Source organism: Athene cunicularia (genome assembly GCF_003259725.1).
Source record: "Athene cunicularia isolate RWA chromosome 11 unlocalized genomic scaffold, athCun1 chr11_part1, whole genome shotgun sequence".
In the NCBI taxonomy this organism is placed as follows: Eukaryota; Metazoa; Chordata; class Aves; order Strigiformes; family Strigidae; genus Athene; species Athene cunicularia.
Window position 1 is genome coordinate 18,797,990 of NW_020799113.1, and position 14,103 is coordinate 18,812,092.

At 55.9% G+C, this 14,103-nt stretch overlaps 1 protein-coding gene across 1 annotated transcript in view; it reads left to right on the top strand.

Annotated features, from left to right (window-relative positions):
• Nucleotides 1–13,766, top strand: part of LOC113484558 (aspartate aminotransferase, mitochondrial) — an 18,733-nt gene extending 4,967 nt beyond the window's left edge. Inside the window, exons 7-15 of the mRNA XM_026856978.1 lie at nt 6,736–6,972; nt 8,443–8,571; nt 8,933–8,992; nt 9,114–9,275; nt 9,488–9,592; nt 10,518–10,668; nt 10,947–11,112; nt 12,090–12,240; nt 12,730–13,766. Coding sequence (XP_026712779.1) covers nt 6,736–6,972; nt 8,443–8,571; nt 8,933–8,992; nt 9,114–9,275; nt 9,488–9,592; nt 10,518–10,668; nt 10,947–11,112; nt 12,090–12,240; nt 12,730–12,852 — 1,284 coding nt within the window. The 3' untranslated portion in view covers nt 12,853–13,766. The remainder of the gene's footprint in view (nt 1–6,735; nt 6,973–8,442; nt 8,572–8,932; nt 8,993–9,113; nt 9,276–9,487; nt 9,593–10,517; nt 10,669–10,946; nt 11,113–12,089; nt 12,241–12,729) is intronic.
• Nucleotides 13,767–14,103: the final 337 nt, after the last annotated feature.

Genomic DNA, 14,103 nt, shown 5'->3' on the forward strand with positions numbered 1-14,103 from the left:
GAGCAGTGGGGCTGCGGGCACCCTCTGCGCCGAGCAGTGGGGCTGCGGGCACCCTCTGCGCCGAGCAGTGGGGCTGCGGGCACCCTCTGCGCCGAGCAGTGGGGCTGCGGGCACCCTCTGCGCCGAGCAGTGGGGCTGCGGGCACCCTCTGCGCCGAGCAGTGGGGCTGCGGGCACCCTCTGCGCCGAGCAGTGGGGCTGCGGGCACCCTCTGCGCCGAGCAGTGGGGCTGCGGGCACCCTCTGCGCCGAGCAGTGGGGCTGCGGGCACCCTCTGCGCCGAGCAGTGGGGCTGCGGGCACCCTCTGCGCCGAGCAGTGGGGCTGCGGGCACCCTCTGCGCCGAGCAGTGGGGCTGCGGGCACCCTCTGCGCCGAGCAGTGGGGCTGCGGGCACCCTCTGCGCCGAGCAGTGGGGCTGCGGGCACCCTCTGCGCCGAGCAGTGGGGCTGCGGGCACCCTCTGCGCCGAGCAGTGGGGCTGCGGGCACCCTCTGCGCCGAGCAGTGGGGCTGCGGGCACCCTCTGCGCCGAGCAGTGGGGCTGCGGGCACCCTCTGCGCCGAGCAGTGGGGCTGCGGGCACCCTCTGCGCCGAGCAGTGGGGCTGCGGGCACCCTCTGCGCCGAGCAGTGGGGCTGCGGGCACCCTCTGCGCCGAGCAGTGGGGCTGCGGGCACCCTCTGCGCCGAGCAGTGGGGCTGCGGGCACCCTCTGCGCCGAGCAGTGGGGCTGCGGGCACCCTCTGCGCCGAGCAGTGGGGCTGCGGGCACCCTCTGCGCCGAGCAGTGGGGCTGCGGGCACCCTCTGCGCCGAGCAGTGGGGCTGCGGGCACCCTCTGCGCCGAGCAGTGGGGCTGCGGGCACCCTCTGCGCCGAGCAGTGGGGCTGCGGGCACCCTCTGCGCCGAGCAGTGGGGCTGCGGGCACCCTCTGCGCCGAGCAGTGGGGCTGCGGGCACCCTCTGCGCCGAGCAGTGGGGCTGCGGGCACCCTCTGCGCCGAGCAGTGGGGCTGCGGGCACCCTCTGCGCCGAGCAGTGGGGCTGCGGGCACCCTCTGCGCCGAGCAGTGGGGCTGCGGGCACCCTCTGCGCCGAGCAGTGGGGCTGCGGGCACCCTCTGCGCCGAGCAGTGGGGCTGCGGGCACCCTCTGCGCCGAGCAGTGGGGCTGCGGGCACCCTCTGCGCCGAGCAGTGGGGCTGCGGGCACCCTCTGCGCCGAGCAGTGGGGCTGCGGGCACCCTCTGCGCCGAGCAGTGGGGCTGCGGGCACCCTCTGCGCCGAGCAGTGGGGCTGCGGGCACCCTCTGCGCCGAGCAGTGGGGCTGCGGGCACCCTCTGCGCCGAGCAGTGGGGCTGCGGGCACCCTCTGCGCCGAGCAGTGGGGCTGCGGGCACCCTCTGCGCCGAGCAGTGGGGCTGCGGGCACCCTCTGCGCCGAGCAGTGGGGCTGCGGGCACCCTCTGCGCCGAGCAGTGGGGCTGCGGGCACCCTCTGCGCCGAGCAGTGGGGCTGCGGGCACCCTCTGCGCCGAGCAGTGGGGCTGCGGGCACCCTCTGCGCCGAGCAGTGGGGCTGCGGGCACCCTCTGCGCCGAGCAGTGGGGCTGCGGGCACCCTCTGCGCCGAGCAGTGGGGCTGCGGGCACCCTCTGCGCCGAGCAGTGGGGCTGCGGGCACCCTCTGCGCCGAGCAGTGGGGCTGCGGGCACCCTCTGCGCCGAGCAGTGGGGCTGCGGGCACCCTCTGCGCCGAGCAGTGGGGCTGCGGGCACCCTCTGCGCCGAGCAGTGGGGCTGCGGGCACCCTCTGCGCCGAGCAGTGGGGCTGCGGGCACCCTCTGCGCCGAGCAGTGGGGCTGCGGGCACCCTCTGCGCCGAGCAGTGGGGCTGCGGGCACCCTCTGCGCCGAGCAGTGGGGCTGCGGGCACCCTCTGCGCCGAGCAGTGGGGCTGCGGGCACCCTCTGCGCCGAGCAGTGGGGCTGCGGGCACCCTCTGCGCCGAGCAGTGGGGCTGCGGGCACCCTCTGCGCCGAGCAGTGGGGCTGCGGGCACCCTCTGCGCCGAGCAGTGGGGCTGCGGGCACCCTCTGCGCCGAGCAGTGGGGCTGCGGGCACCCTCTGCGCCGAGCAGTGGGGCTGCGGGCACCCTCTGCGCCGAGCAGTGGGGCTGCGGGCACCCTCTGCGCCGAGCAGTGGGGCTGCGGGCACCCTCTGCGCCGAGCAGTGGGGCTGCGGGCACCCTCTGCGCCGAGCAGTGGGGCTGCGGGCACCCTCTGCGCCGAGCAGTGGGGCTGCGGGCACCCTCTGCGCCGAGCAGTGGGGCTGCGGGCACCCTCTGCGCCAAGAACTGGGACCGGGGTGCTGCTGGGGGGTGCGCAGTGCAGCAGGGCATGGAGGGCCCCCGTGCTGTGAAACGGGGCAGGGGCGCTGCAGTCGGGGCGCATGGAGCGATGCAGCCAAGGGGACCCCACGCACTGTGAAATGGGGCTGGGGTGCTGCTGCCTGGCGGGCACCGTGCAGTGGGAATGGAGGGAGCCCTGCACGGTGAAATGGGGCTGGGGGGTGCAGCCGGTGTGCAGCACTGCCTGCGCTAGAGCCCTGCCTTCAGGTGTGCAAAACCTGGCGTGAGCGGGCTGGGTGGGAGCGAGGGTGTTTCTGGGTGGATCACTTCTGCACTGGCAGCTCTGGGCTCCGCTGTCACTGAAGCCAGCAGAGGGATGGGTGGAAGGACACAGGGTGCAGCTGGAGCCCCAGAACAGCTCCACGAAGTACAGCTGACCCGAGAGACATCGGGCACTGGCAGGGAACACCACCATGATCAGCAGGCCAAGGAGCAGAGCATGCTGAGGGGTCCAGGCAAGGCCTTGCTGCTCTCCAGAGCCTGTTGACTCCTGGTCCATATTGGCTCAGGAAGCTTTAAGGAACAGTTCCCAGACCTTGTCAGAGCGGGAAAGCAGTAGGGTTTTATTTTCCCACTCCAGCAGATAGAGGAGACTATTACATATTGATTAACCCTGTTCTGTACAACATGGCCCCTCGCTGACCTGTGAGGGGAATGCTCCCAGCCTTTGCTTCTTCTGAGGTAGCCTGCTGGCTCTTCTCAGCACATGTTGGGGAACAGCTATCTAGAACTTGTGCTTCCTGCACTTGGACTGTAGTGAGCCTCTGAAAGGTCTGCAAGCCCACTGCCAATAGCTTTGCTTTTCTTAAGCTTGTTATACAGCAAACTATAAATTACTGAATTGAATTAAGGTCACCTAAAAGAGATGCAGGTTGTCCCTTTTATAAAGAGCCTTTGTGCACGGCCCCTGTTGTGCCCAAAGAGTGGCTCTTTATCCCCTTACAGGGGATGCCAAACAGTGATTAGCAGTTCTTGTTTTTTTTTATCTTCAGCAGCTTTGCCTGGTGCTTGGAGCAGTTACCATTGCTCTGTGCTGAGAATGGTCTTTGTGAGATCAGGACAGAGATGCAGAGATATGAAATGATTAAAATGGCTCCCTTGACACACAAATGCTAATTAAGGTGATAACTCAGTCTGCTGCTCTGATGCATAAGGAGATAGCTATTTTAAATGCTTTGCTTGGTGGGAAGCTTGCAGCAGCTGACTGGGGCAATGAAATTTTAGGCTTGAAAGGACAGTAGTAGCCAGAGCAGCCTGTTGGCATTGTTCTTGTGTAAATATTTGCTTTAGCTGTGGTATCCAGACAGCATCACCTTTGGCCCCTCTGCTCTGCTCCTGCTTGCAAAACTGCTGCAGGGGCTTTGGCAGAGGTTTTGAAATCCAGTATCTTATGTGGCTGTACCTCAGGGAACATGAATTGGCCTCTTCACAATGGAAACCTTCACTGGACTTGTAAATGCTTGCTTACCAAGAGGAAAACTTGCTTTCTGGGCTTGGCTTGAGTCCATAAGCACTCTCTTAGGTCTCTGCAGCTTGGGCTGTGAGTTCCACATACATTTTTAAAGAGTGTTGCTGGTTTACACAGTTCTGGTGCATTTTTCTACCCTCTTTCTCTCTCCCATTTGTCACACTGCTCTTGCGTTAAGCTCAGAAGACCAGCCTGTCTGAAAAGTACAGAGATTACTTGAACACCAGGTCTGCTCAGCATCTAAACTCCAACTCAAGCCGCCTCTGTTCAGGTCCCATAGCTGGAAAACATGTTTTCTTTGGCTTACATCAGGTGCCCCTCAGGTAGTTCAACCCCAACTTAAACTTACCTTTGTTTAGTTTTCCACACTGAAATATTTCCAGCCTGGCAGGGAGGATGTGCAGTTTATAACTTTGACCTTTATTCGTGACCAATGCTCTTTTAATTGCTCAAAATATAATGTAGTGCAGAGACAACATTAACATAGAGTAGCGGTGTGTTAGGACTTGTGGCCTCGGATCCCCAGTAGTGGCCTCGGATCCCCAGTGGATCTCTTCTCAAACCCCTGTCTAGAAAGCTTTGCCTCTGTGATCTCTTAGGTATCGTGGTGTGTGCCTGGACTTTTTTCTTCTGTCTCTCTGAAAGCTCATGTCCTGGGGAATGGCAGAGGAGTCTTTGGCCTTCACCTCAAAACCTTCAAGCTGAGAACCAGAAAATCAGTCCTAAAATCAGTCCCTTTGCTGCCTTAAGCCGATAGGAAGACCAACTCAGAATGAAAGTACTTAACTCTCCAGAGTGCTGCAGCTTAGTTAAATGCCCTCAGGACCAGTGTTAATTGCAGCAGTAGTATATTAGAGCCCAGTACCCTGCTTAAGGGTTTGCAGGATCAGGACCTAAATACCCCAAACTGTAAGCTGGTTGGTGATAAACCCGGCAGAAAGAGGGTGCTGTCACCATCTTAAAAGCAGCACTCTTTAAACAGGTGACTGGGCTCCTGCAGCCCTCCATACCAAAATCATCGTAGACCAAGTGAACTGCAAAGGGATGCACCCCTGTGCAGTGTCTTTCCCTGTCCCTCCATTGCCAGGAGGGCTTTTCCAAAGCAGTGTTTTGTGCTGCCTGAGCCTGCAGTAGGGCTTTGCCCCGATAGCCCCCTCGGCATGTCCTGCTCAGGTTGGCTCTGCAAGGCTGCAGCCGGTGGCCCTCTCTGGAGGGGGTGTGTTGCTGGCATGACTGACTCATCCTCCTAAATTGATCCTGTACTTACCCGAGAGGTAATTAAGACTTGTTAGTGGTCTAGAAAATGCTAAGCACATCTTCCATTTTTAAACTACCCAAGGTGGGTCTGCCTTGTACATGTTGGCTACCCTTTTTTCTACAGAGTCTCTCAAGAGGAGAAATAGCGATTTTTTATTTTTTTTTTTTGGAAGTACTGTGCTGATGGGAAGAGCAGTTAAGTCAGGAGGACAAATGATGTTTGGGGCTCTGTGAGATGCAATCTGTATACATATGCTAGCTCAAAGTATGTTCGTGGAGTGAGTAAACTGGGTCTAAATAGACCCAAAGCAAGGACGAAGTGGAGAGGAAAGTGTTAGACCTTCCTTAACCCTGGTCCTGCTGCCTTCAGATGTGCTGTGCCTGTCACCACACAGCAGGAGGTCTGGCTCTCCCGGGGGTGGCTCCAGGCTGCATTCGAGGTCTGGGGCAGGATCCAGCCCCAGGGACAGTGTCCCTGTGTTGCGAAAGCCTGTTATCTTCACGTGAGGTGGCCTTCCCTGGGCTACAAAGCTTTGTAAAGCTGATATGTGGCAGCATTACCTGTGGGAGCTTCTCCTTTAGTAATCAGGACTGAATCCTTCCCCAGAAGGTATAAACCCAATAACTCATGCTGCATGCTTTGTCCCCCACCCAGCTCAGGGGTCTGGGTAAGGGCCAGTGTGATGCTGTGAGTCAGGATGCTCAGAGCTGCGTGGAGTCGTCATCTTTAGCAATCCTGTCTTCAGGAGGGGGCTGTTACAGCTGTAGCCCTCTGCCAGGCAGGTTAAAAACCACAACACTGCTTCTCTTGTGCTATCTACAAACCTGCAAAGCCTGGATTTGGGACTGGGCAGGGGCTGTGGCCAAAGAGAGAATAACGGGTTACTTTTTATAGCATGGTCTGGTCTGCCCTTGACATTAAGAAAGCCTCTCCGTCTCCAGGATGTCCTGCCAACAGGGCAGAGGCAGGTGGTTTGTAGAGTGGCTGCTGGGGAGTGGGGCACAAAACACCTCCTGACACAGGGAGGTTTTGTGCTTGACAGCAAGGGAAGGGGCCTTCATGCTGAAGCTTGTCACACTGGGAAGAAATTGCCCTCTGCAGTTTCCAGGAAAACGGCATTTGGCTGCAACATCCCTCTTCAAGTGAGGCAGAGTTTGTAGGGCAGGGAAGGGAAATACCTTTGTTAGGTCAGGCGGTGTTGCGGGAAAAGCAGATTAGTTCTCATGCACAAGAGTCCTTCCAGGAGTTTGGAAGAGGTTCTGTGCTCATACTCTGTGCAATTGCCTGAGTCTGGCTGAGGTTCCCTGGAGGGGACTAACCTATGCGACCCTGCCTGTAGGCTGAGAAGAGATGGCATCTGGCCAGAGCATAAGGGTTTAAGACTTCTGTTTCCTGGGGCCTTCTGGTGTCAGCACAATAAGGCAAGCAGAACCATTTCTATATGTTAACAACTTGGAGGGAGTCAGTTACCTTCAGCCACAGTGAACTGAGGCTCTTTGCCCATTCTGCAATGTAAAATGAAGTGCCAGATCATGGAGCATAAAGGACTTGAACTTTTTTCTCCTGAATAATTCTCAGCACTGCTGGTACCTTTTTCAGTGGTTTAAAGACAAGATTTCCTTCAGGTTTTCTTTCTAGCCATCTTGGTGCATGTGTCTGCCCATTTCAGAAGCCCAATTTTTAGCTGCTTTTTTTTTCCTTTCAGCTCATGGTGGTCCCATGTGGAGATGGGTCCCCCCGACCCTATCCTGGGGGTGACAGAAGCTTTCAAGCGCGACACCAACTCCAAGAAGATGAATCTGGGTGTGGGGGCGTACCGGGATGACAATGGGAAGCCGTTCGTCCTGAACTGTGTTCGCAAGGTGAGCCTGGTGCTGGCAACTGGGCAGGGCTGGGGCCAGGGAGGGGGAAGGCTTCCAAGCAAGGTTTGGTCCTTAGAACAAGCTTTGTCTCTAATAGAGCAGGACAGTGTTCCTGGATGTTCCCACAGCAGTTCTAATGCTTTTGAGACACAACAGAGCTGTTGAGTAGTAGGAGATAAAACAGGGAGTATGTGTCCTGTTTCCATCTGAGTAAATCATAATTTATTGCTGACTTCGATGAGCCCTCCAACCCCGCTTTCCTCTGAACTTCAAGGTGTTTCTTGAATAGGCTGATGTTCCCTGGGCCAGCCAACATGAGAGGAAAGAGCTGACATTGTCCCCTTGATCGATTAGTCTTAAAATTCTGCTGAGCCGTGGTTACCAGTTTCTCCATAAGCCAGTCTGAAACTTCAGCCCAGGGAGCTGGATGTAGACACTGCCCTTGAGGGGATTACAGAGCCTTTCAGGGCTGTAAGCATAGAAGTAAGCTGTTAAATAACTGGTGGCTAACACGTGTATTGACTGGCTCCTTTGGTGTAGGGAGGATACATTGTGCATCAGTGTGGGGTTTAAAGCCATCCCTTGCCCTCACTCTCTCTGTGTCAGCGTGTATTGCAGCTGGGTCACAACCAGGAGCCTGGATGCTGTCACAAAGTTTCCTGGTGGTATGTGAATGCTGCCAGGGTCTGTCTCACTGCTCTGGGAGCACAGGTAGGGTTCCCAGAGTGCTCCAGGTCTCCCCATCACTACATTTTTCCTGAGCATGGATCCTTATCTGCTGCTCTTGCTTCCACTCTCTGATCCTGTGTTAGGTAAGAACTTGGACCAGTTTCTGATGTGAGATTTGCTTGAAAGAAGTAGAGATCAGCAAAGCTGGGGGGAACCATGTTTCAGGTTTGGGTGAGCTACCTTTCACACAGGTGGCTCTCAAAATTGGCCAGAGTTTCTGGATATTTTTATTTATTTTTTTTTTTAAACTGCTCTATCTAGTTCAATAACACTCCCTACAAAGGGCTTGCTACCCTACCTGGTTTGGGGGTGTCTCCCTGTGTAGAGACAATCTCTGCCTCTGCCTTTCAGTAAGTCAACTCACCTTTCTGCAGGACAGTTCCTGCTTGGGCAAAGAAACATGTGTCCTTGTGCAGCATTGTGGACTTGTAACGGGGTGGAAGTGGTGTTCTCCTTTAGCATCAGGTTTCCTGGCTCTGCTTGACCGATGGTAGCACCCACTGAGGGCTCTGGTGGCTGCTGGGCACAGCTGCTGGGCACTGTGCCCCATGGTAAAAGCAGGGTTTCACCTGAAATGTTTACTGCTGCCCTTTGCTTGGAAGGAGCCCTGATCTCTGCAAGGAAGCTTCTGTAAACCAACCTTTGCCCCTTTTGAGCGAGTGAATGTGAAGTGACCTTGAGCTGTCCACCATCCTCTCCATGGGGATGTCTTCCTTGCTGAATGTGTGTCCTACTTCCCAGGCGGAGGCCATGATAGCATCCAAGAAGATGGACAAGGAGTACTTGCCCATTGCAGGGCTAGCGGATTTCACCCGGGCATCTGCAGAACTGGCTCTGGGTGAAAACAGTGAGGCTTTCAAGAGCGGCCGGGTAAGGAGCAGGCTGGGAAGCAGGGGGTGGGCAGCGCTGTCTGATGCACTGTTAGTTACATGAGTGCCCGGCAAAAGTGGGAGAACTGGCAGGGGTACTCATGCCTCTGAGGTGCCAGCCTGCCAGGCCCAAGGATAACTGCTTCCTCTGAAGGCTGGGGTGAAACAGCCCTTCCCAAGGAGCAGATTTGATCTTGTGGCGGGTCCCAATTCCCTGCAACTGGAGTCACAAACCCATGCAGTCTCCTCCAGCCCCATGTCCCCATTTTGCTGTGCTTCTGCCAGTGCTGTCATAGTGACTGGGCTTTCCCTGTATCATACCCTGGCTTCTCAGGCTCATCTACTTGTTTCTGTCCTTACAGTACGTGACTGTGCAGGGTATTTCTGGGACTGGATCTCTGCGAATTGGAGCCAACTTTTTGGTGAGTCCCTGGCTGGTGGTGGAAGGAAAAGATGTACTTTAATTGCAGCTGACTCTTTGGAGTTTTCTAACTGCTTGAATCTGGTCAACCTCTTTGAACATTCTGTCTTTCTCTTGATCAGCAACGGTTCTTCAAGTCTAGCCGTGATGTGTATCTACCCAAACCATCCTGGGGCAATCACACACCCATTTTCCGTGACGCTGGCTTGCAACTTCAGGCTTACCGCTACTATGACCCCAAGACGTGCAGCCTTGACTTTTCTGGAGCCATGGATGACATTTCCGTGAGTTGCCTTTCATGCCTGGAAGCAGAGGGGTGATGTGGGCAGATGGATGATCTTCTTGCTTTAGCCTAAATATGATGCCTGAGGTCACCAAAGCAAGGCTAGAGGCCTTGCAGAGCTCATCTAAGCTTTCTAGGGCAAAAGTCTCATCAGCTGCTGAGGAGAGTGCTCAGATGTAATTAATAATTCATTCTCTGTAACATCTTCCTTAGAAAATTCCAGAGAAGAGCATCATCCTATTGCATGCTTGTGCTCACAACCCCACTGGGGTGGATCCCCGGCAGGAGCAATGGAAGGAATTGGCAGCTATGGTGAAGGTGAGCAGTAGTGTCCCAGGGGTACTGTGCTGGTCCTGGAAAAAACACACCTCTGAGCTTTCATGGATGGCTTCTGGGCTTCACTGCACTAGAGGTTACTTCCTTCTCTGAGGCCAGGATGGGTGTCATGTACAGGAGTACTGAAGACAGGAGCCAGACAAATGCACCCATAAAGCTTCTAGCTGGCCATCAGACTTTCTTCTGGCACCTTGCCAGGAAGCTGGGGTAGGGAGACCTGAAAGGAGAGCAGCAGGGTCGAAAGAGTGAGCTGTGCTAGCTGGAGGGGAGCTCCCAGTACTTGTGTGTTAAAAATGCTGGAAGGTCTTTCAAGTGCCTGCTGTCTTCTCACCAGCTTCATCTGGAAACAGATAGGTGCAGGTACTTCCTTCATCTTTCTCCTCTTTCTCCCTGTTGCTCCTCCAAGCTGTAGCCAGTGAAATTTGGCTTGAGGATGCTTGGCCTTAGTAGTGTCATGAGAACTGGTAGATGCCAAGGTGGGCTCTGGGGCGTGCAGATGGCTGTGAGTCTCCTGGTCGAGGGGCAGTGTGGCTGGGTTATCTGCCTGGAGGCATTGTGAGGGCTGGCACCTGCCCAGAGGGTTCCCAGGTGGTTTTCCTGGAAACCAATAATACAGGAGACACTGAAATGGAGCAATTTATTACTGCTGAACCTAATTCTGCCTTCTGGGCCAGACCTCACATCCCATAAATGTGCTGGGAGGGTCTTGACCTGCTGTTTTGATGTGTGCTGGGTAGCTGTGGGTTTTGGGCTGCCTCTCATGTGGCAAAGGGGAACAGCTCTACTTCTGGAGGAGCACAGTTTGCAGGTGAGCAGGCTGCTGCCTGCAGTGGCTTCTTTCAGCCTGCTGCCCTGATTCCTGGAGGGGTGTTCAGCTCCTGTGACATTCTTCCCTCTTTGCTGGCAGAAACGAAACCTCCTTGTGTACTTTGACATGGCCTACCAGGGCTTTGCCAGCGGGGACATCAACCGGGATGCCTGGGCTGTGCGGTATTTCATCGAGCAGGGCATCAACGTCGTCTTGTCACAGTCCTACGCCAAGAACATGGGGCTGTATGGTGAGTAGGGCAGGTGGTGTGGAAGTGGTTTCATCTGGGCTCTTGGAGGGTCTCTGGGGTTTAGCAGCCTGTGTCTTTGTGCTGCCTGAGTTGATCCTGCAGTGCTGATTGGGGCACAAGAGAGAACCCGCTGGGAGCTGGTGGAGAGCTGGTGGAGACCCTCCTAGGGATCAGGGCCACACTAAAAAGATGTGGCTTTGGGACAAGTCCTGCCCCAGCCCTGGGTATGCAAGGGCAGAGGCTTGCATACTGCATACACCTGATTGCCCGCCTTTCAGGAGAGCGTGCGGGTGCCTTCACGGTGATCTGCAGTGATGCAGAGGAAGCCAAGAGGGTCGAGTCACAACTGAAGATCCTCATCCGCCCCATGTACTCCAACCCACCCCTGAACGGAGCCCGCATTGCCTCTATCATCCTCAACACCCCTGACCTACGGAAGGAGTGGTAAGAGGGAACCCCTAATGTTCACAACAGCGAGATGCAAGGTCTCTGTGGCAGCCCTGTGCTGTGCTTACTGCCTGCTGCTGTTGTGGGCAGCTCTTAGCTTCAGGGCTGCAGTCAGAACCATGTGCCACCCCTTTCCTGTGGAGAAATCCCTGCTCGTGTCTTGGCATCAGCTGGTATCGGTCCAGCCTGACACAAGCAAGTTTCCCTTGTGTTACCAAGACAAAAAACACTGTAAAGGAGGAGATAAAGCTCCCCTAGCATTGAGGGCTGTAGGAGCTGCCTATCCAAGGAGTGGAAAAGACTGACGAGTCATTGTAGCCATGTAGCATGTCTCACGTGGGGGCAGTGGAAGCATAAGCCCCCTGGGAATAAGACCCAGGAATGTAACCCTTATGCCCTAAGCCTGCTTCCTGGTGTCAGCCTGTGCTGCTCTCCCAGCCACTGGGTGTCGAGTCCCTGCCGGCAGCTGGCCTGGCAGAACAAAGCCTGCTGTGTGTTGTGGCTTTGCCGGGAGCTGTTCCTCTGGCAGGCTGGCCCTTGTGCCTGATCCAGGGACCAGCAGAGACGTCTCCTAGCTGTGCTGCCCTGGAGCTGGGATGTCTGCCTGTGCTGGGAGTACCCCTGCACTCCTCATTTATCTGCAGATGTTATTTTATCTGTGTTTGGGCAGTACTGCCATGAGGCCTCCTACTCACCCATGGCTTTCAGAATTGAGAGATGCTGATACTCTTGTAGTAGTGTCCAACAGCTATGGCATAAATAAATAAAAAGTCACCTTCTGGTATGAGGAGAAAGAAGCAGCTCCCCAGCTGCTCCAGGTTCACATTCTCTAGTCTTTGCTTATCTGCTTGCCCTGTGTTTTGGGGGTATGAGGCCCTTCCAGGTGGAGAGGTTGCTTTCTGGTAGTTGTGGGGCAGGAAGCAGCATTGGTGTGTGCCAGCCTGCTCTGAGCAGTTCCTGGGTTGACTTCTCAGGCTCGTAGAGGTGAAGGGCATGGCTGACCGGATCATCAGCATGCGGAATCAGCTGGTGTCCAACCTCAAGAAAGAAGGATCCTCCCACAACTGGCAGCACATCACTGACCAGATCGGCATGTTCTGCTTCACAGGGCTGAAGCCTGAGCAGGTAAACAGAGTTCCTGTGGTCTCGAGGTGTCATTCACAGTCCTTGTCAGTAAGAGCTCAACTGCAGGGGCCAAAATGAGCCCTTGTCAGCAGTTCTTCCTCCAGGAGGAACATCCCCCAGGCCCTCAGCACTGGAGCATCATGGGGACCCAGGTCTTGCTCTGTTCCCTGCTGTGCTTGTAGAGGTTGAAAGCAGACCTAGTCTGCTTATCTGTCAAAGGAAGCAGTCACTTGGTGCTGTTCTGGGGTGACCTTGAAGGTCAGCTCAAGTGAGGTGACTCCTGGCTGGAGATCTGCGGTGTTTGTGTGTCACCTGAGAGCTGAGCGGCATCTCCGGGTTCACAGGGTGCACTGCTGGCTCCACAGGGAGCAGGATGCCATGTCTGCTGGCACCCAGTTTGCTTTCAGTTCTGGCAAGCTGGGTAAATTTGCACTCTGCTAACAAGAGTGGAGGTTGGCCTGCAGTTTGAACTCTGCTCTTTCACCCCAGGTGGAGCGGCTGATCAAGGAGTTCTCCATCTATATGACAAAAGACGGACGAATCTCTGTGGCGGGAGTTACATCGGGCAATGTAGGTTACCTGGCTCATGCCATCCATCAAGTCACAAAATAAAGACAAAGGTGTGCTCTGGAGCTAGTGGCTTTCCCCTCCCCACCGGTTGAAGATGGGGAGGGAAAGGAAACAAACAGAGTATTTCCAACCACAACACTTGACGCCGCTGCTGAATGTATCTTGTAGATGAGTTGTTGTAGAAGCCTAGTCAAAACCGCCCTGTGTTGTGGAGCGGGGACGTCATTGCTGGCTCCTGCTCGTCACAGCCGTTCTGCCCTGCTGTCCATCCTTTATCCATCCGCCCCGGCACCCATCTGCGCTGGAGGGAGAAAATGCTCCGCGCTGCCATCCTACCAGCTCAGGCACCAAAGCCTTCCTCACACTCGTTTCTCCATGAAAAGGCTTTTGTTGAGGCTGTTGGCTGCTGGCCTAAGTGGCAGCAGGCGAGAAGCTGGGTGGGAGGGCTGCTCAGGTGCACCCCTGCTGCCTTCTCAGCGGGGCCCTGCTGCCAGCAGGCTCCATCCTCCACCCCATGGAACTGGGCAGTGCCAAGGCTGCCCTCCAACAACCAACTCGGAGGACTTCTCGCTACTAAAATCCGCTCCATTGTTGGCTTCGCTCTTTCCATCTGGGAGTCTCCTTTCGGGTGTAATTCACAGTGGCATTGGTGTGTGGGGTGGATTCATGTCCCTCCTCTAAACCTGCCTCATTCTCCTGACGTCACTCCTGTGCCCTGAGGTGAAACCATTTCTCACTACCCCAATAAGAACCTCTGAAAAGTGTTCTGTTGGTCTCTGCCTGTTCCTGTACCAACTCCAGCAGCCCTCCCTCTGTGGGTGTCCCAAAGCCATAAGCTCACGTGGGGGTGCAGGGTGTCCCTCTCATCTGCTTCTGTTCAGCTGAATTTCTGGTGACACTAGAAAATGGGAGGGAAAGTCTGAGAGCTGATGACTCAAAAAACATTCTGTCCTAAACCAAGAGTCTGGACTCTGGTTTTTAATCCACATGAACTGGTATGTGGCTGTGTTGAGCTGGGGACTTCCTATTGTTATCACACAGCTTCATCCTGTCCCTTCCGTGCCCCAAACATTCCTACTCAGGGACGTGCCATCACAGGGGAACTTGCATGGACAGTGAAACCCTAAATCTGAGAATCTCACACTGAATGGGCCCAAGAGCATGGGTGGGTGTGGGCTGAGGCTGCCCAGGGTAGGACTTGGTGTCACAGAGCTGAAAATGAAGCCTTGGGGGTTGAATGTTGGTGTTGCTGGGAGAGTACAAGTTCCCCAAGCCCCTGAGCCCAGCGGTTTT